This window comes from Macaca thibetana, chromosome 19, assembly GCF_024542745.1.
Source record: "Macaca thibetana thibetana isolate TM-01 chromosome 19, ASM2454274v1, whole genome shotgun sequence".
Classification (NCBI taxonomy): Eukaryota; Metazoa; Chordata; class Mammalia; order Primates; family Cercopithecidae; genus Macaca; species Macaca thibetana.
In genome coordinates, this window is record NC_065596.1 from 7,445,001 (window position 1) to 7,471,529 (window position 26,529).

At 50.6% G+C, this 26,529-nt stretch overlaps 1 protein-coding gene across 5 annotated transcripts in view; it reads right to left on the bottom strand.

Annotated features, from left to right (window-relative positions):
* The window catches only part of MYO9B (myosin IXB), a 135,649-nt gene that overhangs the window by 61,989 nt on the left and 47,131 nt on the right, over positions 1 to 26,529 (bottom strand). For all 5 annotated transcript variants that reach the window (XM_050769407.1, XM_050769406.1, XM_050769405.1 and 2 more), the window contains one exon: positions 6,960 to 7,054. In XM_050769407.1, the coding sequence (XP_050625364.1) occupies positions 6,960 to 7,054 (95 nt within the window). The remainder of the gene's footprint in view (positions 1 to 6,959; positions 7,055 to 26,529) is intronic.

Genomic DNA, 26,529 nt, shown 5'->3' on the forward strand with positions numbered 1-26,529 from the left:
TTACGGGCATGAGCCACTGCAGCATTTGTTTTGAGGCAGGATCTTGCTCTGTTGTGCAGGCTGGAGTGCAGTAGCACAATAATGGCTCAATGCAGCCTTGTCCTCCTGGGCTCAAGTGATCTTCCCACCTCGGCCTCCCGAGTAGCTGGGACTACAGGCTAATTTTTGTAGTTTGGTAGAGACGGGGTTTCGTCATGTTGTCCAGGTTGGTCTATAACTCCTGGCCTCAAGTGATCTACCTGTCTCAGCCTCCTGAAGTGTTGGGATTACAGGCATGAGCCATGCATCTGGCCTGTCACTGTGGTTTGGATTTGCATTTCCGTGATGACCAATGATGCCGAACATCTCACGTGCTGCCTGGCCATTCACAGGTCTTCTCTGATAAAGTATCCATTGATGTCTTTTGTGGTTTTCTTATTGGGGTGTTGGTCCTATTATTGAGCTATAAATGCTCTTTCTATATTCTAGATTCAAGTCCTTTCTTGGTTCTGATTTGCAGGTACCTTCTCTGGGTCTGGGGCTTCCTCTCCAATTTTGTCACAGTGTCCTTGGAAGCCCAGGGGTCTGTGATACCCATCAATACTTGGTTGTATCCATACGGTCTGGTGTTCTGCCGTTTGCCGATCATTTTCTTTTTCTTTTTTTTTAGACGGAGTTTTGCTCTTGTTGTCCAGGCTGGAGTGCAGTGGCGTGATCTCTGCTCACTGCAACCTCCGCCTCCGGGGTTCAAGCAATTCTCCTGCCTCAGCTTTTCAGTAGCTGGGATTACAGGTGCCCATCACCACGCCAAGTTAATTTTTGTATTTTTAGTAGAGACAGATTTCACCATGTTGGCCAGGCTGGTCTCGAACTCCTGAACTCAGGTGATCCACCCGCCTCGGCCTCCCAAAGTGCTGGGATTACAGGTGTGAGCCACTGCTCCTGGCCTTGCCAATCATTTTCTCTGTGCCAAGCAGTTAAGGTGTTTCCTCCAAATTAAATTCTCAGAGGTCCTTCAGGAGGCACCTGGCATCATGTGGGACCTTGAGTCTGAGGGTGCCAGCACAGGGACTAGGGTGTCTCTGCAGCCCCAAATATCTCTCGATGCTAAAAGTAGTGGCAGGGAATGTTTTTTCGAGGACAAATACGTTCTAGGCATCATTTGATATTTTCTCAGGGACTCCTCTCACACGCTGGGGCAGGCACGGTGGCTCCTGAGGAGTGGACAAGGAGCCGAGGCTTGGTGAGACTACGTGCTGCCCAGGGTCCTGTGGGAGGCGGGTGGCCTGGTGGGATCACTTCGCACCAGCTGGGGATGGCTGAGTCTGGTGGGGCCGGTCTATCACGGGGTCCGCCATCACTAGAGATGTGAGCTCACTGGGGGCTCCAGATCACCCTCATCTGAGCTTATCCTGTTATGCAGGAGACACAGCTGGTGCCCAAGGGGTGGCAGGGCCAGGGTACAGCACAAGGTTCCTGATTCAGGGCCTGCTGAATCTGAATGCCGCCTGCCTGTCTCTCCAGGACAGCAGTCTTTTTTTTTTTTTTTTTTTTTTTTTTGAGACAGAGTCTCACTCTGTCACCCAGGCTGCAGTGCAGTGGCATGATCTCGGCTCACTGCAACCTCTGCCTCCCATGTTCAAGCAGTTCTCCTGCCTCAGCTTCCCAAGTAGCTGGGATTACAGGCATGCGCCACCACACCCAGCTAATTTTGTATTTTTAGTAGAGATGGGGTTTTGCCATGTTGGCCAGGCTGGTCTTGAACTCCTGGCCTCACGTGATCCAACCGCTTCAGTCCCACAAAGTGCTGGGATTACAGGCATGAGCCACCATGCCCAGCCCAGGACAGCAGTCTTTTGTCTGCAGGCTCACACAGGGACATACACGATGCACAGGTGACTTTCGATGGGCCTGGCCTAGGTCCTCTCTTCTTTCAAATAGGAGAAAAAAATGTTTCCTTCTATTCCTTTGCCGGGCTAGTAACCAGTTTCAGCACCTGCAGCCTCATAAATTGGGGAACTGGGCAGGGAGGCTTGGACTACGCCTGATCCTTGGCTTTCGTGGGAATGGCATAGAGAAGTGTCACCTGCCTGAAGGTAGGCAAAAGCAGAACCGGTCCGAGCCAGCTCCTTGTGATTGCTGCGGCCATTCTTGGGATGGGAAGTGCGCCTCCCTCCCTGGGGTGAGGATGGCCACATTCCTGAGGTTGTGGGTGGAGGCAGGACTCCTTTTCCTGAATCCAAGGCCACAGATATGACTTTTCAAAGCTGGTCTGGGAGACCTGGTCACAGAGGGCCACTGGTCCTGAATATGACAGCACCCTGGGGAAGGCAAGGGAGGCTGAACCGTTTAGCTATGGGCTGGGCCAGGACAGCCCTTCTGGTGTGTGGTCCAATGGCGGGCCCTGGAAGTTATGCCTCCTGGAACCTGGGGATGTGACTTTATCTGGAAAAAGGGAGCTGGGCGCAGTGGCTCATGCCTGTAATCCCCAGAGCTTTGCGGGGGCAAAGGTGGAAGGATCTCTTGAGGCCAGGAATTCAAGACCAGCCTGGACAACATAGTGGGACCCTGTCTCTACGGAATAAAAATAAAAAATTAGCCAGGTGTGGCGGTGTGCACCTGTAGTCCCAGCTGCTCAGAAGGCTGAGGCAGGAGGATCACTTGACTCCAGGAGTTCAAGGCTACAGTGAGCCATAATCAAGCCATTGTACTCCAGCCTGGGCAACAAAGTAAGATGCTATCTCAAAAAATAAAAAGGGTCTTTGCAGAGGCCATTAAGTTAAAGACCTCAAGATCATCCTTAATAATCCAGGAAGGCCCTAAATCCAATGTCAAATGTTCTTATAAGAAAAGAGGGGGTCGGGGGTGGTGGCTCACGCCTGTAATCCCGGCACTTTGGGAGGTCGAAGCAGGCGGATCACTTGAGGCCAGGAGTTTGAGACTAACCTGGCCAACACAGTGAGGCCCTGTCTTTACTAAAAATAACAAAAATTAGCTGGGTGTGGTGGCACATTCCTATAATCCCAGCTACTCGGGAGACTGAGGCACAAGAACTGCTTGAGCCTGGGAGGCAGAGGTTGCAGTGAGCAGAGAGAGCATCACTGCACTCCAGCCTGGGCGACAGGGTGAGATTCCGTCTCCAAAACAATAAAAATAAAAAAATAAAACAGGAGAGACATAGGCCACCTGAAGACAGAGGCAGAGATTGGAGTAATGTGGCCACAAGCCAAGGGAGCCACCAGAAGCTGGAGGAGGTAGCCAGGATCTTTCCCTAGAGCCTCCAGAAGGAACCAGCGCTGTGGACACCTTGATATCCGATTTCTGGCCTCCGGGATGTTGCGAGAATAATTCCTGCTGTTTCAGCCATATGGTTTGTCGTACACTGTTATGGCAGTCCCTCCTAGGAAATGCAGACAGAGATACTGTGGGAAAGGGGGCGGTGCCCATACGGAGGTGAATCCTGTAGTGTCTGTCCAGAGCCAGCTGGACACCCAGACAAGACGAGGAGGCAGCTTAGTTTCTCCCCAAGGGAGGCCTGGAACTGTAGCAACAGTATCTGTGTCATCTTCCCAACAAGGTACCCTGAACGCTTCCTGTGGGCTAAAAATCTCTGCAATGTGGCAGATAGGATCGTACAAAAGACGGACCCATGGGAAGAAAAATAAAATCAAAGATAAGAGGTGGGGACCTTTGTGCATTGCTGATGGGAAGGTAAAATGGTGTGGCTTCTGTGGGAAACAGTATGGCGGCTTCTTAAAAAATTAAACGGCCAGGCGTGGTGGCTCACGCCTGTAATCCCAGCACTTTGGGAGGCCAAGGCAGGCAGATCACCTGAGGTCGGGAGTTTGAGACCAGCCTGACCAACATGCAGAAACTCCATCTCTACCAAAAATATACAATTAGCTGGGCGTGGTAGTACATGCCTATAATTCCAGCTACTCAGGAAGCTGAGGCAGGAGAATCGCTTGAACCCAGGAGGCGGAGGTTGCGGTGAGCCGAGATTGCGCCACTGCACTCCGGCCTGGGCAATAAGAGCAAAACTCCGTCTTAAAAAAAAAAAAAAAAAAAAAAAGAAAGAAAAACTAAACATAGTGTCTGGGTGCAGTGGCTCACACCTGTAATTTCTGGATCACAGGCATGCACCACCACGCCCAGCTAATTTTTTTTTTTTTAAGATGGACTTTCACTCTTGTCGCTCAGGCTGGAGTGCAGTGGCATGATCTTGGCCCACTGCAAACTCCGCCTCTTGGGTTCAAGCGATTCTCCTGCCTCAGCCTCCCGAGTAGCTGGGATTACAGTTGCCTGCCATCATGCCTGGCTAATTTAGTAGAGACGGGGGTTTCACCACATTGGACAGGCTGGTCTTGAACTCCTGACCTCAGGTGATCCACCTGCCTCAGCCTCCTATAGTGCTGGGATTACAGGTGTGAGCCACCATGCCCGGCCTTATGTTGTGTATTTTAACCCCCAAAATATGAAGTGAAAAAGGTGGGGTCTTCATGGAGAGAAGGTCAGGGCCTGGAAGACAGGTGGGACAAGTGGCTGTTCCAGGTGTCTCTGATGAACTGGGCACACCTGTGTGGGCAGATGGTAGGAGTTGGGGGGCCACTGACTGCCTTGTGGGGGCTGAGGCCGAGGGGCCAGAGCAGCCCCTGACATTTGTCAAGGGCCACTCACCTACACCACTGCCTACTGGAGCCTGGGCAGTGGGAAAAAGGAATGAAGCTAGAGGCGGAAGGGTTCAGGAGAACAATGTGCCTGCTTGTATCTTGAATATGGACCATCCGTTGAAATGATCATCAGTCAGGTTCAGACAGACAAAATCTTGGGACCTTTACAAATCCCACTGACACAGCAGCCCCTCAAACGAGAATCTGTAGTTAGGTGGGGGATCCTTGTGAGTATCCAGGCCTTGGACCCTGTCAGATGCCATCTAAGTACTCATCTATCCATCAATGGATCCATACATCCACTGATCAAGCCCATCCAATTTACCCATGAATCTATCCATTTGCTAAATGACACATCCACAAATCTCCCCATTTATTCATCTACCTACCCATGAATCTACCCATCCACCTATGAATAATCCATGTACTTATCCATCCACGAATCTGTCCACCCATGAATCCGTCTATCTATCCATCCATCCACTCATCCACACACCCACAACTCTACCCATTTATTCAACCGCCTACCTATGAATCTATCCATCTACTTGTAAATCCATCCACCCATGAATCCATCTATCCAGCCACCCATGAATCCACTCACGCATAAATCCACCTATCTATTCATCCATCCATCCATCCATCCATCCATCCATCCATCCATCCACCCACCCACCCATTCATTATATGAATCTACCCATTTACTCATCCACCTACCCATGAACCCATCCATCCACCCATGAATCCACTCATCCATTAACCTATCTATCCATCCATCCATCCACCCACCCACCCATTCATGAATCTATTCATCCATCCACTCATGAATCCATTCACCCAAGAATTAATCTATCCATCCATTCAGCCATCCATGCATGAATCCATCCATCCATCCATCCATCCATCCATCCATCCATCCATCCATCCACCCACCCATCCATAAATCTGTCCACCCATCTACCTGAAAATCCATTCACCCATGAATCCATGTGTCTGTCTAACCAACCATCCATCCATTCATCCATCCATCCATCCACCCATTCACCCACCCATTCATTATATGAATCTACCCATTTACTCATCCACCTACTATGAATCTACCCATCCACCTGTGATGGATGGATTCATGAGTGTACAGGTAGATCCATTCATGAATCCATCCATCCACCCATAAATCCACTCACCCATTAACCTATCTATCCATCCATCCATCCATCCATCCATCCATCCATCCACCCACCCACCCACCCATTCATGAATCTATTCATCCATCCACTCATGAATCCATTCATCCAAGAATTAATCTATCCATCCCTTCAGCCATCCATGCATGAATCCATCCATCCATCCATCCATCCATCCATCCATCCATCCATCCATCCATCCATACACCCACCCACCCATCTACCCATCCATATATCTGTCCATCCATCTACCTGAAAATCCATTCACCCATGAGTCCATCTGTCTGTCTAACCAACCAACCCAGCCATCCATCCATCCATCCATCCATCCATCCATCCATCCATCCTCCATCCATCCATCCCCTCATGAGTCCATCCACCCATCCACCCTTCAGTATTCCCAATGCACAACCACCTCACTTTGCTGCTCTGTGCTTGTCATTTTCTTTCTTTCTTTTTTTTTTTTTTGAGACGGAGTCTCGCTCTGTCACCCAGGCTGGAGTGCAGTGGCCAGAACTCAGCTCACTGCAAGCTCCGCCTCCCGGGTTCATGCCATTCTCCGGCCTCAGCCTCCCGAGTAGCTGGGACTACAGGCGCCCGCCACCTCGCCCGGCTAGTTTTTTGTATTTCTTAATAGAGACGGGGTTTCACCGTGTTAGCCAGGATGGTCTTGATCTCCTGACCTCGTGATCCGCCCGTCTCGGCCTCCCAAAGTGCTGGGATTACAGGCTTGAGCCACCGCGCCCGGCCATGCTTGTCATTTTCTGGCTGAAGGGACACATGTTTGGCAAAGGCCAGAGTCTATATCCTTATTGCCTGTGACACCCCTAAGACCTACTAAATTTGAAACTTTATCAAGACAAGAAATGGGCTGCGCTGTTGTCCTTGCCTGTTTTCGGTAAAGCCCATTACCTCTAGCCATGTCCCCCAGCCCCTGCCCACATTTCCTACCTCAACCTACTGCTCCAGACCTTCACGTCAAAGACTTTAAATCACACTCGCTCTCCTGTACAAAGCATAAACATTTGCACAGCCATGATCTCCACATCTCACTCCCATATGTATCGGGAAGCAACAGCGCGTGGGGCCGGCTCCCACCAGTAGGGACCCCGGGACACTGACTCACCCTCTCACAATGCCACTCTCCAGGTAGCTGACTTGGATGAACTTCCCAAACCGGCTGGAGTTGTTGTTGTGGGCTGTCTTGGCGTTTCCAAAAGCCTGCAACGAAATCAAAAGCAGGTTTTCAGACCAGGAGGATGGAATTTTTCTTTTTTTTCCTTTCATTTTACACTGTGCCTTTATTTTTATTTTGTATTGTTCAATTTATCTATTTTTTCTCTTGGAGACAGTCTTGCTCTGTCACGTGGGCTGGAGTGACACAATCTTAGCTCACTGCAACCTCTGCCTCCTGGGTTTAAGCAATTCTCATGCCTCAACCTCCTGAGTAGCTGGGACTACAGACGCGCGCTACCATGCCAGCTAATTTTTTGTATTTTAGTAGAGATGGGGTTTCACCATGTTGTCCAGGCTGATCTCGAACTCCTGAGCTCAGGCAGTTTGCCCGCCTCAGCCTCCCAAAGTGCATGAGTCACTGTGCCCAGTCTCTATTTTTTCTTTTTCTTTTTTTTTTTTTTTTTTGAGATGGAGTCTTGCTGTGTCGCCTAGGCTGGAATGCAAGGGTATGATCTCGGCTCTTTGCAACCACCGTCTCCCGGGTTCAAGCAATTCTCCTGGCTCAGCCTCCTGAGTAGCTGGGATTACAGGCGCACACTGCCATGCCTGGCCAATTTTTTGTATTTTTAGTAGAGATTGGGTTTCACCATGTTGCCCAGGCTGGTCTTGAACTCCTGAGCTCAGGCAATCTGCCCGCCTCGGCCTCCCAAAATGCTGGGATTACAGGCATGAGCCACCACCCCCGGCCTCTTATTTTTTCTTTAACTGTTCCTGCAAAGCAGGGCTACCCAGTAAGCAGAGAGTAGCCCATTTTCTTTCTTTCTTTTTTTTGTTTGAGACAGGGTCACACATCACCCAGGCTGGAGTGCAGTGTTGCGATCTTGGCTTACTGTAACCTCTGCCTCCTGGGCTGAAGCGATCCCCCTGCCTCAGCCTCCCGAGCAGCTGGGACCACAGGCATGCGCCACCACGTCTGGCTAAGGTTTTGCAGAGATGGGGTTTTGCCATGTTGCCCAGGCTGGTTTGGAACTCCTGAGCTTAAGTGATCCACCCACCTCGGTCTCCCAAAGTGCTGAAATTACAGGCATGAGCCATCGTATCCGGCCTTGGTTTATTTAGTTAATATTTTTCAGATTGTGACATAATTTGCAAAAACATCATTTTATTTATTTGTTGTCTAAATAAACTTTATTTTTCAACCTTTTAATATTATTTTTTAGACGGGGTCTCGCTCTGTTACCCAGGCTGGAGTGTAGTGGCACGATCTCGGCTCACTGCAATCTCTGTCTCCCAGGCTCAAGGGATCCTCCCGCCTCAGCCTCCCAAGTAGCTGCGACCACAGGCATGTACCACCATGCCCCGCCTTAACTTTTAAGGTTTTGGGGTACACACACAGGTTTGTTAAGTAGGTAAATTCGTATCACAGGGGTTTGCTGTACAGATTATTTTGTCACCCAGATACTAAGCCTAGTATCCAATAGTTATTTTTTCTTTTTCTTTCTTTCTTTTTTTTTTTGGAGACAGACTCTTGCTCTGTTGCCCAGGCTGGGGTGTAGTGGCACGATCTCGGCTCACTGAAACCTCCGCCTCCCAGGTTCAAGCAATTCTCCTGCCTCAGCCTCCCAAGTAGCTAGGAATACAGGTATGTGCCACCACGCCCAGCTAATTTTTGTATTTTTAGTAGACATGGGGTTTCACCACGTTGGCCAGGATGGTCTCGATCTCTTGACCTCGTGATCCGCCTGGCCCGGCCTCTCAAAGTGCTTGGATTACAGGCGTGAGCCACTGCGCCCGGCCCCATAGTTATTTTTTTCTGCTCTTCTCCCTTTTCCCATCCTCCAGGAGGCCCCACTGTCTGCTGTTCCCCTCTGTGTGAACATGAGTTCTCCCTATTTAGCTCCCACTTGTAAGTGAGAACATGCAATATTAGGTGTTCTGTTCCTGTGTTGGTTTGCTAAGGATAACAGGCTCCAGCGAGGATGGAGCTGCTATAGGCCTCAGCCTGGAGCCCTGGGCCTTCCTCCTTCTGGGCTTTGAGGATACTCACTTATTCCTGAGACAGTAGGCTATAAGTCACTTAGAAGCCCAGATAAGACCTGGAAAATACAGAGGTCTATAGTCAAGGCCCATTCCAACATTTCTCTCTTTATCTTTGTGTCTGAGGTTGTGTAAGGTGCTCAAGGTTTTTTTTTTTTTTTTTTTTTTTTTTTTTTTTTTTTTTTGAAACAGAGTCCTTACTCTGTTGCCGGGCTGGAGTGCAATGGCGCGATCTCAGCTCACTGCAACCTCTGCCTCCTGGGTTCAAGCGATTCTCGTGGCTCACCCTCCTGGGTAGCTGGGATTACAGGTGTGTGCCACCACGCCTGGCTAACTTTTGCATTTTTAGTAGAGATGAGGTTTTCCCATGTTGGCCAGGCTGGTCTCAAACTCCTGACCTCAGGTGATCTGCCTGCCTTGGCCTCCCAAAGTACTGGGATTACAGGCGTGAGCCATCGTGCCTGGCTGGTGTTCAAGGTTTAAGTCTCTGACATTAAAAATGGCAATTGCCTGAATTCTTTTCAGTTATAATCATTCATCTGATAGGGTAAACCACACCCTGTGGGTCAAATCTGGTCTGATGCTTGTTTTTTTAATTGCCTGCGAGCCAAGAATGATTTTCACATTTGTAAATGGCAAAACAAGAAACAAACAAAAACCCAAAGAAGAATATTTCCTGGTGTGAAAAACCTCTTCATATTTCAGCGTCCATCAATAAAGTTTTACTGGTGTACGCCAGGCTCATTCAATTGTGTTGCAACAGACACTACCATCTAGTCTGCAAAGGCAAAAATATTGCCTATTGGGCTCTTTGCAGCAGGAATTTTGGGCTGATCTGGACTCTGGGTTCACTGCTGGACACAAGGCAGGGTATGTGGAAGCTCCTTCGAGGAGCCCTACAGTTTGGTGGGAAGATAAGTGGGTTCAAAGAGCAATTTAAAAAAAAATTGGGGGCCGGGCGCGGTGGCTCAAGCCTGTAATCTCAGCACTTTGGGAGGCTGAGACGGGCGGATCATGAGGTCAGGAGATCGAGACCATCCTGGCTAACACGGTGAAACCCGTCTCTACTAAAAAATACAAAAAAACTAGCCGGGCGAGGTGGCAGGCGCCTGTAGTCCCAGCTACTCGGGAGGCTGAGGCAGGAGAATGGTGTAAACCCGGGAGGCGGAGCTTGCAGTGAGCTGAGATCCGGCCACTGTACTCCAGCCTGGGCGGCAGAGCGAGACTCCGTCTCAAAAAAAAAAAAAAAAAAAAAAAAAAAAAAAAAAAAAAATTGGGGTAAAACTAACATAACATACAATTAACCATTTTAAAGTGTGGCATTTAGTACATTCACAATGTTGTGCAGCCATCGCCTTTATCTGGTTCCAGAACATTCTGATCCCCCTAAAAGGAGACTGTCCCCATCAGCAGTCCCTCCCCATTTCCCTCCCCTAGTCCCTGACAACCACCAATCTGCTTCCTGTCTCTATGGATTCGCCTGTTGTGGGTATTTCAGGTCAATGAGGTCATACACTGTACGGCCTTTTGTGTCTGGTTGCTGCTGCTTTTTTCTTTTCTTTTTTCTTTCTTTTAATTTAAGAGGCAGGGTCTTGCTCTGTCGCCCAGGCTGGAGTGCAGTGGTGTAATCATAGCTCACTACAAGCCTCAACCTCCTGGGCTCAAGCAATCCTCCTGCCTCAGCCTCCCAAGTAGCTGGGACCACAGGTGCAGGCCACCATGCTTGGCTAATTTTAAACATTTTTTGTAGAGACCGCGCCTCTCTATGTTGCCCAGGCTGGTCTTGAACTTCCGGCCTCAAACAATCCTCCCGCCTCGGCCTCCCAAAGGGCTGTGATGACAGGCACGGTGGCTCAATGTTCCATTCCTTTTTCACAGGACAATCTTTTGCTCTGTACTGACGAGTCCACACATACAGGGAAGTGTGTGCAGTGCAGGGAGTGTGCAGGGGTCCCCTCTGGGGCCTTCCGTGTAACCATCACCTGAATGAAGATGGGGGACACCTACTCTCTGTCCAGATTCCTGGGGTGCCCCCTTCCCATGAGGGACTTACTGCTCCAGAGTGTTTAAGATGGAGCCCTGGGGGAACTCGAGGCAGGGAAGGTGCCTGGCACAGGACAGAGAAGCTGGGAAGAGGTGGTGGCTGGGGGAAGATGGGGGCCTCTTTCGTTTAGGGAGAAAGAAGATGGGGTGAGGCCAGCAGGATGCGGGCTGTGAGGCCTGGCAGATGAGAGAGAGGCGGCAGAGCTGGTCCTGGGGCCTGGTGTTCCACTATCCCAGTCCTTGTGACCACTAGGTTTGGGGAAGAGGTGACATGGCAAGGGGAGGGCACAGGGACAGGGGGCACACCCTGGGCACGCCACACGTGGAAAGTCTGGCAGCAGTGATGTTCCCGTTTGAGAGGCTGGGGAACCTAGGGAGGATAGGAGAGAGCAAGGCCACAGTGTGAAGGAATTGGCAAGGCCATTGCCAAGGTCCCATTGTAGGGGGTGGTGAAGGTGGTGGCCAACACGCCGGGGAGGCAGAAACCAGAGACACAATGACACACAGAGACAGGATCTTCCTGAAGGCCTCATTCCACAGGGGGATGGATATTGGTTGTTATGGACTTCATGTCTGTGTCCCTCACCAATTTTTTTTTTTTTTTGAGACAGGGTTTTGCTCTTGTTGCCCAGGCTGGAGCGCAATGGTGCGATCTCGGCTCACTGCAATCTCCGCCTCCTGGGTTCAAGTGATTCTTGTGCTTCAGCCTCCTGAGTAGCTGGGATTACAGGCACATGCTACTGCGCTCGGCTGATTTTTGTATTTTTAGTAGAGACGGGGTTTTACCATGCTGGCCAGGCTGGTCTCGAACTCCCGACCCCAAGTGATCTCCTCGCCTCGGCCTCCCAAAGTGCTGGGATTACTGGCTTGAGTCACCATGCCTCGCCCCTGACAAACTTTATATGTTGAACTCTAAGCCTAAGGTGATACGTTCAGGAGGTAAGGTCTTCGGAAGGTGATGAGGTCACTTACATGGGGCCCTCATGAATGGGATTAGTGCCTTTATAGAAGAGGCCCCCAGAGAGCTCCCTCACTCCTTCCACCATGTGAGGGCATGGAAAAAACGCCATCGATGAACCAAGAAGTGGGCTTTCACCTGACAGCAAATCTGCCAGAGCCTTGACCTTGGACTTCTCACTTCCAGAACTGTGAGAATATATTTCTGTTGTTTGAACCACCTGGTCTACGTGATACAGTCATGCACTACACAGCAATGACGATCGAACGATGGACTGCATATACGACGGTGGTCCCATAAGATTATAATACTGTATTCTTACTGTACTGTTTCTATGTTTCCATCCATCCATCCATCCACCCAATCTTTTTTTTGAGACAGGGTCTCACTCTGTTGCCCAGGCTAGAGTGCGGTGGCATGATCATGGCTCACTGCAGCCTCAACCTCCAGAGCTCAAGGTGATCCTCCTGCCTCAAGCTCCCAGGTAGCTGAGACTACGGGCACGTGGCAGCACACCTGGCTTATTTTCTTATAGAGAAGAGGTTTCACTGTGTTGCCCAGGCCAGTCTCAAACTCCTGGGCTCAAGCAATCTGCTCACTTTGGCCTCTCCAAGTGTTGGGATTACAGGTGTGAGCCAAAGTAACCAGTCTATCTATTTAGAGACAGAATCTTGGTCTGTCGCCCAGGTTGGAGTGCGGTGGTGTGATCTTGGCTCACTGCAGCCTCGACCTCCTGGGTTCAAGTGATTCTCCTGCATAGGCCTTGCGAAGTGCTAGGATTACAGGAATGAGCCACCAGGCCTGGCCTATGTTTAGATACACAAATATTTACCATTGTGTTACAACTGCCCACAGTATTCAGTAAGGTAACATGCCGTACAGGTTTGCAGCCTAGAAGCAATGGGCTATACCTATTTGTTTTTGCTTTTTTTGAAATCGAGTCTTACTCTGTTGCCCAGGCTGGAGTGCAGTGGCATAATCTCGGCTCACTGCAACCTCCGCCTCCCAGGTTCAAGTGATCCTCCTGTCTCAGCCTCCACAGTAACTAGGACTACAGGCACGAGCTACCACGCCCAGCTAATTTTTGCATTTTAAAATAGAGACAGAGTTTCACCACAGTTTGAGCCCAGGCTGGTCTTGAACTCCTGACCTCAGGCGATCCACCTACCTTGGCCTTCCAAAGTGTTGGGATTACAGGCGTGAGCCACTGCACCCAGCCAGCTACATCTATTTGTATAGGTATACCCTATTAGTGGTTATATACTAACACACCTATTAGTATATAACCTACTAAACATCTACAGTGCTGGGCGCGGTGGCTCAAACCTGTAATCCCAGCACTTTGGGAGGCCGAGACGGGCGGATCACGAGGTCAGGAGATCGAGACCATCCTAGCTAACACGGTGAAACCCCGTCTCTACTAAAAAATACAAAATACTAGCCGGGCGAGATGGTGGGCGCCTGTAGTCCCAGCTACTCGGGAGGCTGAGGCAGGAGAATGGCGTAAACCCGGGAGGCGGAGCTTGCAGTGAGCTGAGATCCGGCCACTGCACTCCAGCCTGGGGGACAGAGCGAGACTCCGTCTCAAAAAAAAAAAAAACCAAAAAAAACCAAACACCTACAGCCTAAGTATGTAGTAGGTTATATCATCTAGGTTTGTGTAAGTTCACTCTAGGATGTTTGCATGACCACAAAATCACCCAATGACGCATTTCTCCCATAGTTAAGCTATGCGTAACCATATTCTGTGACAGTAGCCCAAACAGATTAAGACACTGGCTGACCACTGAGTGGAGGCTTTTGTGGGGCAGCCTGAAGGGGGAAGTCCCATTAAAAATGCAACTGACTGGCTGGGCACAGTGGTCATGCCTGTAATCCAGCACTTTGGGAGGCCGAGGCAGGAGGATGGCTTGAGGCCAGGAGTTCAAAACCAGCATGGGCAACACGACAAAACCCCAAATCTAGAAAAAACAAACAAAAAAATTAGCCAGGTATGCAGCAATCTCATTACTGGGCATATACCCAAACGATTATAAATCACGCTGCTATAAAGACACATGCACATGTACGTTTATCGCAGCACTATTCACAATAGCAAAGACTTGGAACCAACCCAAATGCCCATCAATGATAGACTGGATTAAGAGAATGTTGCACATATATGCCACGGAATACTATGCAGCTATAAAAAAGGATGAGTTCATGTCCTTTGCAGTGACATGGATGAGGCTAGAAACCGTCATTCTCAGCAAACAAACACAGGAACAGAAAACCAAACACTGCATGTTCTCACTCATAAGTGGGAGTTGAACAATGAGAACACATGGACACAGGGAGGGGAACACCACACACCGGGGCCTGTGGGGGGTGGGGGGCTAGGGGAGGGATAGCATTAGAAGAAATACCTAATGTAGGTGATGGGTTGATGGGTGCAAGCAAACCACCATGGCATATGTGCATCCATGTAACAAAACTGCACGTTCTACACATGTATCCCAGAACTTGAAGTATTAAAAAAGAAAAAGAAAAAGAAAAAAAGAGCCAGGTATGGTAGTGGGTGCCTGTAGTTCCAGTTACTTTGGAGGCTGAGGTGGGAGGATTGCTTCAGCCCAGAAGGTTGAGGCTGCAGCTACATTTGCACCCCTGCACTCCAGCCTGGGCGACAGAGCGAGACTCTGTTTCCAAAAAAAAAAAAAAAAAAAAAGGATTTGACCATGCAAGGCCCAGATACTCCCTTGGAGAAGGCTCCATTTAGCTGCAAAGCCTCGGGCAGAGCTTGAAGCCCGGATAGTAGCAGTGGCTGGACCCGTGTGCGGGTCACGCTCCTCAAGGAGCTGGCTGTTTGGGTCATGGGACAAGGAAACAGGGAGGAGCTCGAGATCATGGGGGCACGGAGCCAAGCAGGAAGGTGAGAAGGAGGGGGCCCCAGAGAGAGAGATGACCTGGCCCTCTACAGAGAAGGGGGTCTGGGCAGTAGCCGGGTGCTTTTGGTCGGGGGGACTGGGTCACCACATGAACCTTGCTCACCTGTTGATTTTTTTTTTTTTTTTAGGCAGGGAGACAGGGTCTCAGTCTGTCGCCTAGGTTAGAGTTTAAGTGGTGCGACCATAGCGCACTGCAGCCTCAACCTCGACCCCTAGGCTCAGGCGAGCCTCCCATTTCCGCCTCCTAATGAGCTGAGACCACAGGTATGCATCACCGTGCCTGGCTAATTTGTTTTTTTTTTTTTTTTTTTTTTGAGACAGAGTTCGCTCTTGTTGCCCAGGCTGGAGTGCAATGGCGCAATCTTGGCTCACTGCAACCTCCGCCTCCTGGGTTCAAGCGATTCTCCTGCTTCAGCCTCCCGAGTAGCTGGGATTATAGGCATGCGCCACCACATCCAGCTAATTTTGTATTTTTAGTAGAGATGGGGTTTCTCCACGTTGGTCAGGCTGGTTTTGAACTTCCGACCTCAGGTGATCCACCCTCCTCGGCCTCCCAAAGTGCTGGGATTACAGGCGTGAGTCACTGCCCCCAGCCTAATTTTAAAAATGATTTTTGTCAACACGAATCTCACTATGTTACCCTGGTTGGTCTGGGGCTCTTGGACTCAAGTGATCCTTCCATCTCGGCCTCCCAAAGTGCTGGGATTACAGGTGTGAGCCACTGGGTCCGGTCTGACCTGCTGAACTTTGAAATAGTCTCTGGAGGGTCTAATGAAACCCGGGGGGCTTGTCGGTGGGCGGGAGCCACCAGGGGCTCTGCTGGTGAAGTTGGCTTTCCTGGGTGCCTATGGGACTTTTGGGGGGTGAACCACCCTGGGTGATGGGGGCGTCCTGTGCACTACACAGTGTTGAACAGCATCCTTGGCCTCCACCTACCCGACGCCATCTGGGATAACCAAAGACTGTGCCCAGAGATCGCCAAATCACCCCGGCTGGGGAGCACTGATGTACACAGACGGAAATAAAAGGGGGTTGCAGGGCTGGGTAGTTGGGGCTCACTGGTCCCTCTGTCCCTTCCATAGGCTCCTGTGCGCGCTGCATTCTAGGTGCTGAGGAGATCCCTGCGGTCTTTCTAGGTTTCATTTCCAGCTGTCCAGGGGGTAGCTGGAGAACTGTGTTTTTTGTTGTTGTTGTTTGGAGTCCGCAGTCTCGCGGCACCGACTCCCTCGTTTCCTTGGATGCTCACGGGACCCTGCAGGGCCATAGTCTGGAGCTCACGCAGGAAATGAGCTTCAGCCTGGGGACCGGTGCCCAGGCCTAGGCCCTCCTCCTTGCTCCGTGCCTGACAGCACGAAGCCCAGCCTCGCCTATATGGTCCCACGACCAGACTCTCCTCCCAATCAAGCTCAATTCAAAGAGATCTGTCAGGCAAACCCTGAAATAATGTCCCAGGAAGGGGCACAGAAAGCTCCCCTTACTTGGCCTAACTATAAGCAGATGGCGAAGGGATGCCTGTCCTCGAGGGTGAGGGGGGGAGGACAGTCCTGTTGGTTGCCCTGGGGTGTCTGCAGCAGGAAATGGGTTCTCTCTGAGTGGGGTCCCCCCACCTTGGTGTAAAGCCTGGTCTGTGGCAGAGGTGTCCCAGAAATGTACATTCACACCCTAAAGAGCCACAGTGCTCACTTTAAACCCAGCGGCCAAGTCTCTGCAGTGACTTCTAATATCACAGCCAGGCCTGGTGTCTTGGGGACACACGACAGGGAACGCCTTTGGGATATGAGGGGCCCCTCCCACCACTGTGGCTGCCCAAGGGCGGGCTTTCTGGTTCTGCGATTACCCCGTGCACCAATTACCCATGCACACAGGCTGCTCCCAGGCCCAGTGACCTCACGCGTCTGGTATGCGGTCTCAGCACACTGCGACTTTTCAAAGCCCATCTAAAAATATCCGGTTGGTGCTATTATACATCCGAGGGGGAAGTGCGGCCCGGCGCTCGCAGCGAGGGGTGCTATTGTGTTGCTGCTCGGCTGGGCTGGCCAGGGGCTCGCACAGTCTCAAAGCACAAGGGGTGGCTGGTGTGCCTGGAGGATCATGTGGGGTCCAGAGTGGACAGGAGGGAGGACATGGGACCCCGGTGTCAGCATCTATGCGATATAATCTGGCATACGCACCAGGAAGGCGGATGCCATGGTTCCCCAAGGCTACAAAACCCATAGTACTGGACATGCTCAAAACCAAAAAAGGCCTCTCCTTTCACAGAAACACATTTTTTTTTCTTTTATGATATAAAAAACATGTTTCTAATATAAGCTGCAAACTTTGGAAAAAAAATATTATCTCACTAGGTCCAGCAATCCCACTTCTGGGTATATATCCAAAGGAAATGACATCAGTACGTGGAAGAAATGCTTGCATTCTCATGTTCATTTCAGCACTAATCACAATAGCCAAGACGTGGAATCAACCTAAGTGTCCATCAACAGATGAATGAATAAGCTGGATTCAGTGGCTCACTCCTGTAATCCTAGCACTCTGGGAGGCCGGGGCGGGTGGATCACTTGGGGTCAAGAGTTTAAGACCAGCCTGGCCAACATGGCGAAATCCCGTCTCCACTAAAAACACAAAAATTAGCTGGGCGTGGTGGCATGTGCCTGTAACCCAGCTACCTGGGAGGCTGAGGCAGGAGAATCGTCTGAACCCAGGAGGTGGAGGTTGCACTGAGCTGAGATCGCGCCACAGCACTCTGGCCTGGGTGACAGAGCAAGACTCTGTCTCAAAAAAAAAAAAAAAAAAAAAAAAAGAGAGATCCTGTCATTTGCAGCAACATGGATAAAGCTGAGGGATACTATGTTAATAAGCCAGGCACAGAAAGGCAAATACTACATGATCTCATTGGTGTAGAATTTTTGAAAGTTGAACTCATAGTGGGAGGGGGGAAGGGAGTGAGGGTTGAAAAGTTACCTATTAGGTACAGTGTTCGAGATCTGAGTGACGGGTATATTAGAAGTGCAACCCTAACCATTTCCCAATATATCCCTGTAACAAACTACACATGTACCCCCATTCCAAAAAAAAAAAAAAAAACTCATAGAAGTAGAAAGTAGGGCTGGTGCTGTGGTTCACACCTGTAATCTCCCAGCACTTTGGGAGGCAGAGATGGGAGGATCACTTGAGGCCAGGAGTTTTGAGACCAGCCTGGGCAACATAGTGACATCCCATCTTTACCAAAAATAAAAAATTAGCTAGGTGTTGTGGGACACACCTGTTGTCCCAGCTACTCAGGAAGCTGAGGCAAGAGGATCGCTTAGGCCCAGGAATTCGAGGCTGCAGTGAACTGTGCCACAGCACTCCAGCCTGGGTGATGGAGCAAGACCCTGTCTTAAAAAAACAGAAGTAGAAAATAGAATACTGGTTACCGGGGGTGGGGGCAGGGTTGGGGAGATGCTGGTCAAAGGATATAAATTTCAGTTAGACAGAGGAATAAATATTTAAACAATCTATTGTATAACATGGTGACTGTAAATATTTTTGTATTTTGAAAATTCCTAAGAGAGTAGATTTTAAGTGCTTTCATCACAAAACATGTTGAGTATGTCAGGTAACGCATATGTTAATTAGCTCCATTGACCCATTCCACAATGTATACATATTTTAAAATGTCATGTTGTATGTGATGAATATATACAACTTTCATCAATTAGAAATAAAACAGGCTGGGAGGTGGCTCATGCCTGTAATTCCAGCACTTTGGGAGGCCGACGTGGGCAGATCACAAGGTCAGGAGATCTAGACCATCCTGGCTAATACGGTGAAACCCTGTCTCTACTAAAAATACAAAAAATTAGCCGGGTGTGATGGTGGGTGCCTGTAGTCCCAGCTACTCAGGAGGCTGAGGCAGGAGAACGGCATGAACCTGGGAGGTGGAGCTTGCAGTGAGCCAAGATTGCGCCACTGCACTCCAGCCTGGGCGACAGAGCGAGACTCTGTCTCAAAAAAAAAAAAAAAAAGAAAAGAAATAAAATAAGCCCTGGTGTTGTGGCTCACACCTGTAATTCTACCACTTTAGAAGCCAAGGCGGGTGGATCACGTGAGGTCAGGAGTTCAAGACCAAACTGGCCAACATGGTGAAACCCCGTCTCTACTAAAAATGCAAAAATTAGCCAGGCGTGGTGGCACGCGCCTGTAGTCCCTCCTACTTTGGAGGCTGAGGCGAGAGAATTGCTTGAACCCAGGAGGTGGAGGTTGCAGTGAGTCAAGATCGCGCCACTGCACTCCAGCCTGGGTGAGAGAGCAAGACTCTGTCTTGGGAAAAAAAAAAAAAAGAAAGAAATAAAATAAGCCGGGTGCAGTGGCTCACACCTGCAATCCCAGCACTCTGGGAGGCCAAGGCAGGAGATCACCTGAGCCCAGGAAATTCAAGAACAGCCGTGAGATCCTATGTCTACAAAAAAGAAAAAATTAGCCATGTGTAGTGATGCATGCCTATAGTCCCAGCTACTCAGGGGGCCGAAATGGCAGGATCACTTGAGCCCAGGAGGTCGAGGTTGCAGTGAACCATGATTGTGCCATTAATTACACTCTAGCCTGGATGACAGAGTGAGACCCTGTTACCCGCCCCGCCCCACCCCCCCCAAAAAATTAAATTAAAGACAATTTTTAAAAACCTCATGAAAAGTTTATATCACAGAAGAAATCCATAAAGCTACTGGTCATAATTCAGCTTCCCCCCAGTCACGGTTTCTAGGTAAAACTAACGTAGAGGCAGTCTTGCCCCTTCCTCTGACAGGGCTGGCCTAGGTGTGGGTCCAGTGGGGATGCCATGTGCCCACCAGGGACACTGAGAGCTGGAAGAAGTCTGGCCGCCTTCCAAATGCCCCTGCCTCTGAGATTTTTCTTCTGGGCAATTTAAAAAGATTTCTTGAATTGAGAAAGCTAGAGAAGAATTATTCAATGGGGCCAGGCGCCGTGGCTTACGCATGTAATCCCAGCACTTTGGGAGGCCGAGGCGGGCAGATTACTTGAGGTCAGGAGTTCAAGACCAACCTGGCCAACATGGTGAAACCCTGTCTCTACTAAAAATACAAAAATTAGCCGGGCATGGTGGCAGGCGCCTGTAGTCCCATCTACTCGGGAAGCTGAGGCAGGAGAATCGCTTGAATGTGGGAGGTGGAGGTTGCAGTGAGCTGAGATCGTGCCACTGCACTCCAGCCTGGGTGACAGAGCAAGACTCTGTCTCAAAAAAAAAAAAAAAAAAAAAGGTATTATTCAATGGTACTCACGAACACACGGGCAGGATGCCTTTATTCTCACTATTGTGATGGGGCCTTCCAGTGTGGAGAACGATTGGGCTCAACTCTGAAGATGGCTTGGGCAACCAGGGAGCAGGGTGGGCGTCAGTGGATGGAAAATCACTAAGAGGAAACATGGAGTGTATGGCAGTTTCTAGCTAAACCGACCTAACAGGATTCTTGCTGAAGACAGGCCAGGGTGATCAGATAGTACCTGGGGTATGGGAGAAGATGAGGAGTCCGATCAGACACCAAGCGTGATCAGCTCTCAAGGACGGAGGGTTCCTGTTAAACTGTCTTAGCAGGGTCTCAGCTGAAACTGGATTTTACAAAGAAGTGCTCAGATGGGACTGGGAAAAGGTTCAGAAGTCTAATGTTCGGTCAAGCAGAGAATCTTTGAAAAGAGACATCCAGGGTTGAACGTCCTATGTAGGCAGAAATTCTAGATCTTCTTTTTTTTTTTTTGAGACCAAGTCTTGCTCTGTCACCCAGGCCAGAATGCGGTGGCTCACTGCAACCTCCGCCTCCCAGGTTCAAGTGTTCTTCCTGCCTTAGCCTCCTGAGTAGTGGGGAGTACAGGTGTGCACCACCATGCCCGGCTAATTTTTGTACTGGTAGTAGAGACGGGGTCTTGCTATGTTGGCCAGGGTGGTCTCGAACTCCTAGCCTCAAGTGATTCACCCACCTCGGCCTCCCAAAGTGTTGGGATTACAGGCGTGAGCCACCGTGCCTGGCCAAAACTTCTAGATCTTCTGGCCGGGGGCAGTGGCTCATGCCTGTAATCCTAGCACTTTGGGAGACCGAGTTGGGCAGATCATGAGGTCAGGAGATCGAGACCATCCTGGCTAACACGGTGAAACCCCATCTCTATTAAAAAAAAAAATGCAAAGAATTAGCTGGGCATGGTGGCGGGCGCCTGTAGTCCTAGCTACTCAGGAGGCTGAGGCAAGAGAATGGCATGAACCCGGGAGGCGGAGCTTGCAGTAAGCTGAGATTGCACCACCGCACTCCAACCTGGGCGACAGAGCGAGACTTCGTCTCAAAAAAAAAAAAAGAAAAAAATATTCTAGATCTTCTATCTAAAGGATGGCTCTCCTCTTGGTTGGAATGCCTGATAACATTTTAGGGAGGCCAGGCAGGTGGCTCACATCTGTGATCCAAGCACTTTGGGAGGCCAAGCCAGGAGGATCGCTTGAGGCCAGGGATTCAGGACCAGCTGGGCAACATAGCAAGGCTCTGTCTCTTAAAGAAAAATAATTGGAAAGTTCGCCAGATCTGGTGATACACACTTGTAGTCCCAGCTACTTAGAAGGCTGAGGGAGAAGGATTGCTTGAGTCCAGGAGGTTGAGGCTGCAGTGAGCTATGATCGCACCACTGCACTCCAGCCTGGGCAACAGAGTTAGATCCCATCTGAAAAAACAAAACAAAAAAATATTCTCCCTAAAACATTTTAGGGAGAACAGTGACTATGACATATCATGACCTGTGGTAAGGAGTGGCCCCCCAGGGGCATATGCTGTGGGATTCAAGACTCCCTCTTTAATTCGCATTCCTTTAAGAGGCAGACTTGCCATCCCCATTTCGGATGAGGAGCCGGAGGCACCAAAAGGTCTGCCGGCCTCCCTGAAGTCCAAGAGCAGGAGGCTGATGCATCCTTGGCTCCCCTGCCCTGATCGGGCGGGTGTGGTGGCTCATGCCTGGGCAGGCCCATGCCCTGCCCACCTGCCCTGACACATGTGGTCACGTTTAGCCACAGCTCAGGTGTCTCAGCCTCTGGGAGCCTCCCTGGACCTGCCTGGACAGAGTGGGCTGCCTGCTTCCCGGAGCCTTGATGCTGTTTCTTTTTGTTGTTGTTGAGACTCCGTCTCGCTCTGTCGCCCAAGCTGGAGTGCAGTGGCACGATCTTGGCTCACTGCAGCCTCCACCTCCCGGGCTCAAGTGATTCTCCTGTCTCAGCCTCCCGAGTAGCTGCAACTACAGGAGCCTGCCACCACGCCCAGCTAATTTTATTGTATTGTTAGTAGAGACAGGGTTTCACCATGTTGGCCAGGCTGATTGCTCTCAAACTCCTGAGCTCAGGCAATCCACCTGCCTCCGCCTCCCAAAGTGCTGGTATCACAGGTGTGAGCCACTGTGCCCAGCCCCTTGATGCTGTTTCTTCCTCCCTCTGCAACACCATCTCTGCGTGAAGCCTCTGCCCCCGCTCAGACCATGAGCCACACAGAACTTCTGATCTCCCCTGTCTGGTCAATGCCATGCGGGCACCGAGATGAAGGACTGACCAGTATTGCCGAGAGGCTGCGGCTGGAGAAAGAACATCTGCAAATATCGAGCCACCACAGAGCCTAAAGAAAGGGGCTGAAAGAGGGAGACTGTCTCCTTGCTTTTCAGTTTGCAGAAGTCCTTTCTCCTTCCAGCTATGGTGAGGTGGAGACTGCCACATGACACTGGCCAGGGCCTGGCAGCCAGCTTGGAACTCCTGTTATTTCTTTCCTGTGTTCTCCAAGTTCCTAGCAGAACTTTCTACCTGAAACAGCACTTGGTCCGAGGCCACGGAGTAGGGGACGCCCTCCCGGGGACACTGACAGCAGTCAGACCCAGATGAGAGCTGTGACCCTGCGCGTGGGTGGTTCAAGCCGGCAGCCAGAGGCCACATCCCAAGGCTGTGCCAGGCTCTCATGGACACAGGAGCCCTGTGGGCGGTGCTCTGTCCCAGGAGGCCCCAGGGGCCAGGGGGTTCTGCTCTGCCAGGTCTGCCAATCTAATAGCCATGGGGCAGCCACTGGGAGCTGTGACTGTGCTTCATGGAAATGCCAGGGAAATACACCCCCAGGTTGTCATGGGGTTGCAGGCTATTTCTTTTTTCAAGACAAGGTCTTGCTTTGTCACCCAGGCTGGAGTACAAAGGCGCAATCCTAGTTCACTGCAGCCTCAAACTCCTGGGCTTGAGTGATCCTCCCTCCTTAGACTCTTAAGTAGCTGGGACCACTGGCACATACCACTGTGCCTGGCTGATTAAAAAAAAAAAAATTTCGGTATAGACAGGGTCTTGCTATGTTGTCCAGGGCGGCCTTGAACTCCTGGGCTCGAGTGATTCTCCCGCCTCGGCCTCCCAAAATGCTGGGAGTACAGGTGTGAGCCCCCATGACTAGCCAGGTTGCAGGCGACTTCTGCTGAGACACTTTGCAAGATTCAGTGGGTTCTGGTGGCCAGGGGGAGGGTTGGAGGCTCAAGGTTACTGCTGGGCAATTTGGGCAAATTAGTTCATGGCTCTTGGATTTCAGATTTCTCTCCTGTAAGGTAAGGTTTTGGAAAAATCCCTGCCTTAGCAGATGGAGGATTAATCAGGATTTTCTGTGTGAACCAGGGGCCAGTGAACTTGTTCTGCGAAGGGGCAGGTGGTGAATATTTCTGGCCCCATCTGCTGTCACCGCTCAGCTCTGCCAGTGTGGCAGGAAAGTGGTCATAAACAGGTAGGGGCATGGGTGTGGCCACATGGAGGACACCCTCCTCGTACCAGTGATCTCTATCAGGGGTCTGCAAAGTGCGGCCAGTCACCTATTACTGTACAGTCTATGTTCTAGGGACAGCTTTCACATTTTAAAAATGCTTAGGGGGTCGGGCGTGGGAGCTCACACATATAATCCCAGCACTTTGGGAGGCCAAGGAGGGAGGATCACTTGAGGTCAGGAGTTCAAGACCAGCCTGGCCAACATGGTGAAACCCCTTCTCTATCCAAATACAAAAGAAATTAGCCGGGTGTGGTGGTGTGCACCTGTAGTCCCAGCTACTTGGGAGGCTGAGGCAGGAGAATCACTTGAACCTGGGAGGTGAAGGTTGCAGTGAGCCAAGATTGTGCCACTGCACTCCAGCCTGGGTGACAGAGCAAGACTCCATCTGGAAAAAAAAAATGCTTAGGGGAGAAAAAAAGTCAAAACATCGGCCGGGAATGGTGTATCACGCCTGTAATTCCAGCACTTTGGAAGGCCGAGGGGGGTGGGACACAAGGTCAGAAGTTCGAGACCACAAGGTCAGAAGTTCGAGACCAGCCTGGCCAAGATGGTGAAACCCCATCTCTACAAAACTACAAAAGAAATGAGCTGGGCGTCGTGGCATGCACCTATAGTACCAGCTACTCGGGAGGCTGAGGTAGGAGACTTGCTTGAACCTGGGAGGCGAAGGTTGCAGTGAGCCAAGATTGTGCCACTGCACTCCAGCCTGGGCGACAGAGCAAGACTCCATCCGAAAAAAAAAAAAAAAAACCAAAAATGCTTAGGGGAGAAAAAACGTCAAAAGATCGGGCGAGTGTGGTGGCTCTTGCCTGTAATTCCAGCACTTTGGAAGGCCGAGGTGGGTGGATCACAAGGTCAGGAGTTTGAGACTAGCCTGGCTAATATGGTGAAACCCCGTTTCTACTAAAAACACAAAAATTAGCCAGGCATGGTGGTGGGCGCCTGTAGTCCCAGCTACTCGGGAAGCTGAGGCAGGAAATCCCTTGAACCTGGGAAGCGGAGGCTGCAGTGAGCCAGGATCGCACCACTGCATTCCAGCCTGTGCAACAGGGTGAGACTCCATCTCAAATAATAATAATAATAAAAGTCAAAAGATCTCTGGATGGCTGAAATTGATGTGAAATTCAATTTTCAGCAGCAGCTAATGACGTTTTCCTGGCACGCAGCCACATCGGTCTGGGTCTGGCCTAAGCCTGCATTTGAGTTCCAATAGCAGAGTCAAGTCATTCTGACAGAGACTGGGTGGCCCCTAGGACCTGTGTGAAATAGACTGTCTGGTCTTTGTGGGAAAAGAGTGGCCAGGGGCCGCTGTTCTGGATCCTCTGTTAAATGCCCCCTTTTCTGGGGATCCCAGACACGGCTCCAGCAGGATGGGTCGGCAGGAGGTGAGTGTCGCCTGGAGGTGAGTGTCGCCCTGGATGACTGGTCTCCCCAGGCCATGGCAGGGAGGTGGAGAAGCAGGCCTGGGAAGCACCCAGGACAAAATGGGTCCACAGGGTCATGCGCTCAAGGAGGGCTGGGTGAGAAGAGACTCCCTAGGAGCTGGGAGCAGAGGTCGGCAGGCAGGGCTGGAGGCGAGGAAGTGAGAAGTTGGGCTGATGTTTTCAACAGAGTTCAGAGCTGTGGTGAAGGCGGGGCCGAGGCAATGAGGAGGTTGGTGGGGGCTGTGTCGGGGATGATGCCAGCCAGGCGCAAGGAAGACCCTGGGAAGGGGGCGGGTGTCATGGAGGTGAGGAGGCAGCTGCAGGCTCAGTTGGCCTGCGGATGTGGGGGCAGGAAGTGGAAGAGTCACCCCAACCTCATGGCTCCCCCATTCGCAGAGGAGGAAGTGGAAGCTCGCCAGGGCCCCTAGCCTAGTCAGGTTTTGTTCTTTTCTGGTTGCTCAAGGGGCTTGGGGCACCCCGACAGGCTCTTGATAGCTGCTTGCTGGTCAGATGGACGGACAGCAGGGATGTACAGAGAGCTGAGTGCTCCCAACCCCATATGCCCCAGTTCACAAGAGACACCAACTGTCAGCCACAGACGCAGATAGCATCACGGCAAACACTGAAACGCAGCAAGGACTCCCAGGGCTAGGACGGGGCCCTTTAAGAAGGACAGACTCCTACCATGCGCTAAAGTCTGACAGCAAACCCTACAGGGGTGGGGTAGGGGGAGCCTTAAATAACAACAAAAACCCAAGTGTGAAACAAGTTACTGAAATCTTACATATGTCACTAAATTTGGGTTTAGGTTATCACGAAACCATGTACTAGGTCACAGAAAGAATACAGAACAAACCAGGCTTTGATAGGAGAAGGTCCTGTTTGGTTCTCAAGGCTGTGAAAACATCTGAAGAATTTATCATATTTCCCCTAGGGCTCATCTTACCCATTTTTTTCGGGGGGTGGGGGATGGGGTCTTACTCTGTTGCCCAGGCTAGCGTGTAGTGGCGTGATCTTGATCTTGGCTCACTGCAACCTCTGCCCTCCAGACTCAAGCGATTCTCCAACCTCAGCCCTCCAAGTAGCTAGGATCACAGGCATGTGCCACCACGCCTGGCTAAGTTTTTGTATTTTTGGTAGAGATGGAGTTTCGTTATGTTGCCCAGGCTGGTCTCGAACTCCTGAGCTCAAGTGATCTGCCTGCTTCCGCCTCCCAAAGTGCTGGGATTACAGGTGTGAGCCACCGGACCTGGCCTCATCTTGCCCATTTGATGCCCAAATCATTCTCTTTGGGGGTTACTTTGTTCTTTTTCTCAGCTTGAGATAGGACATG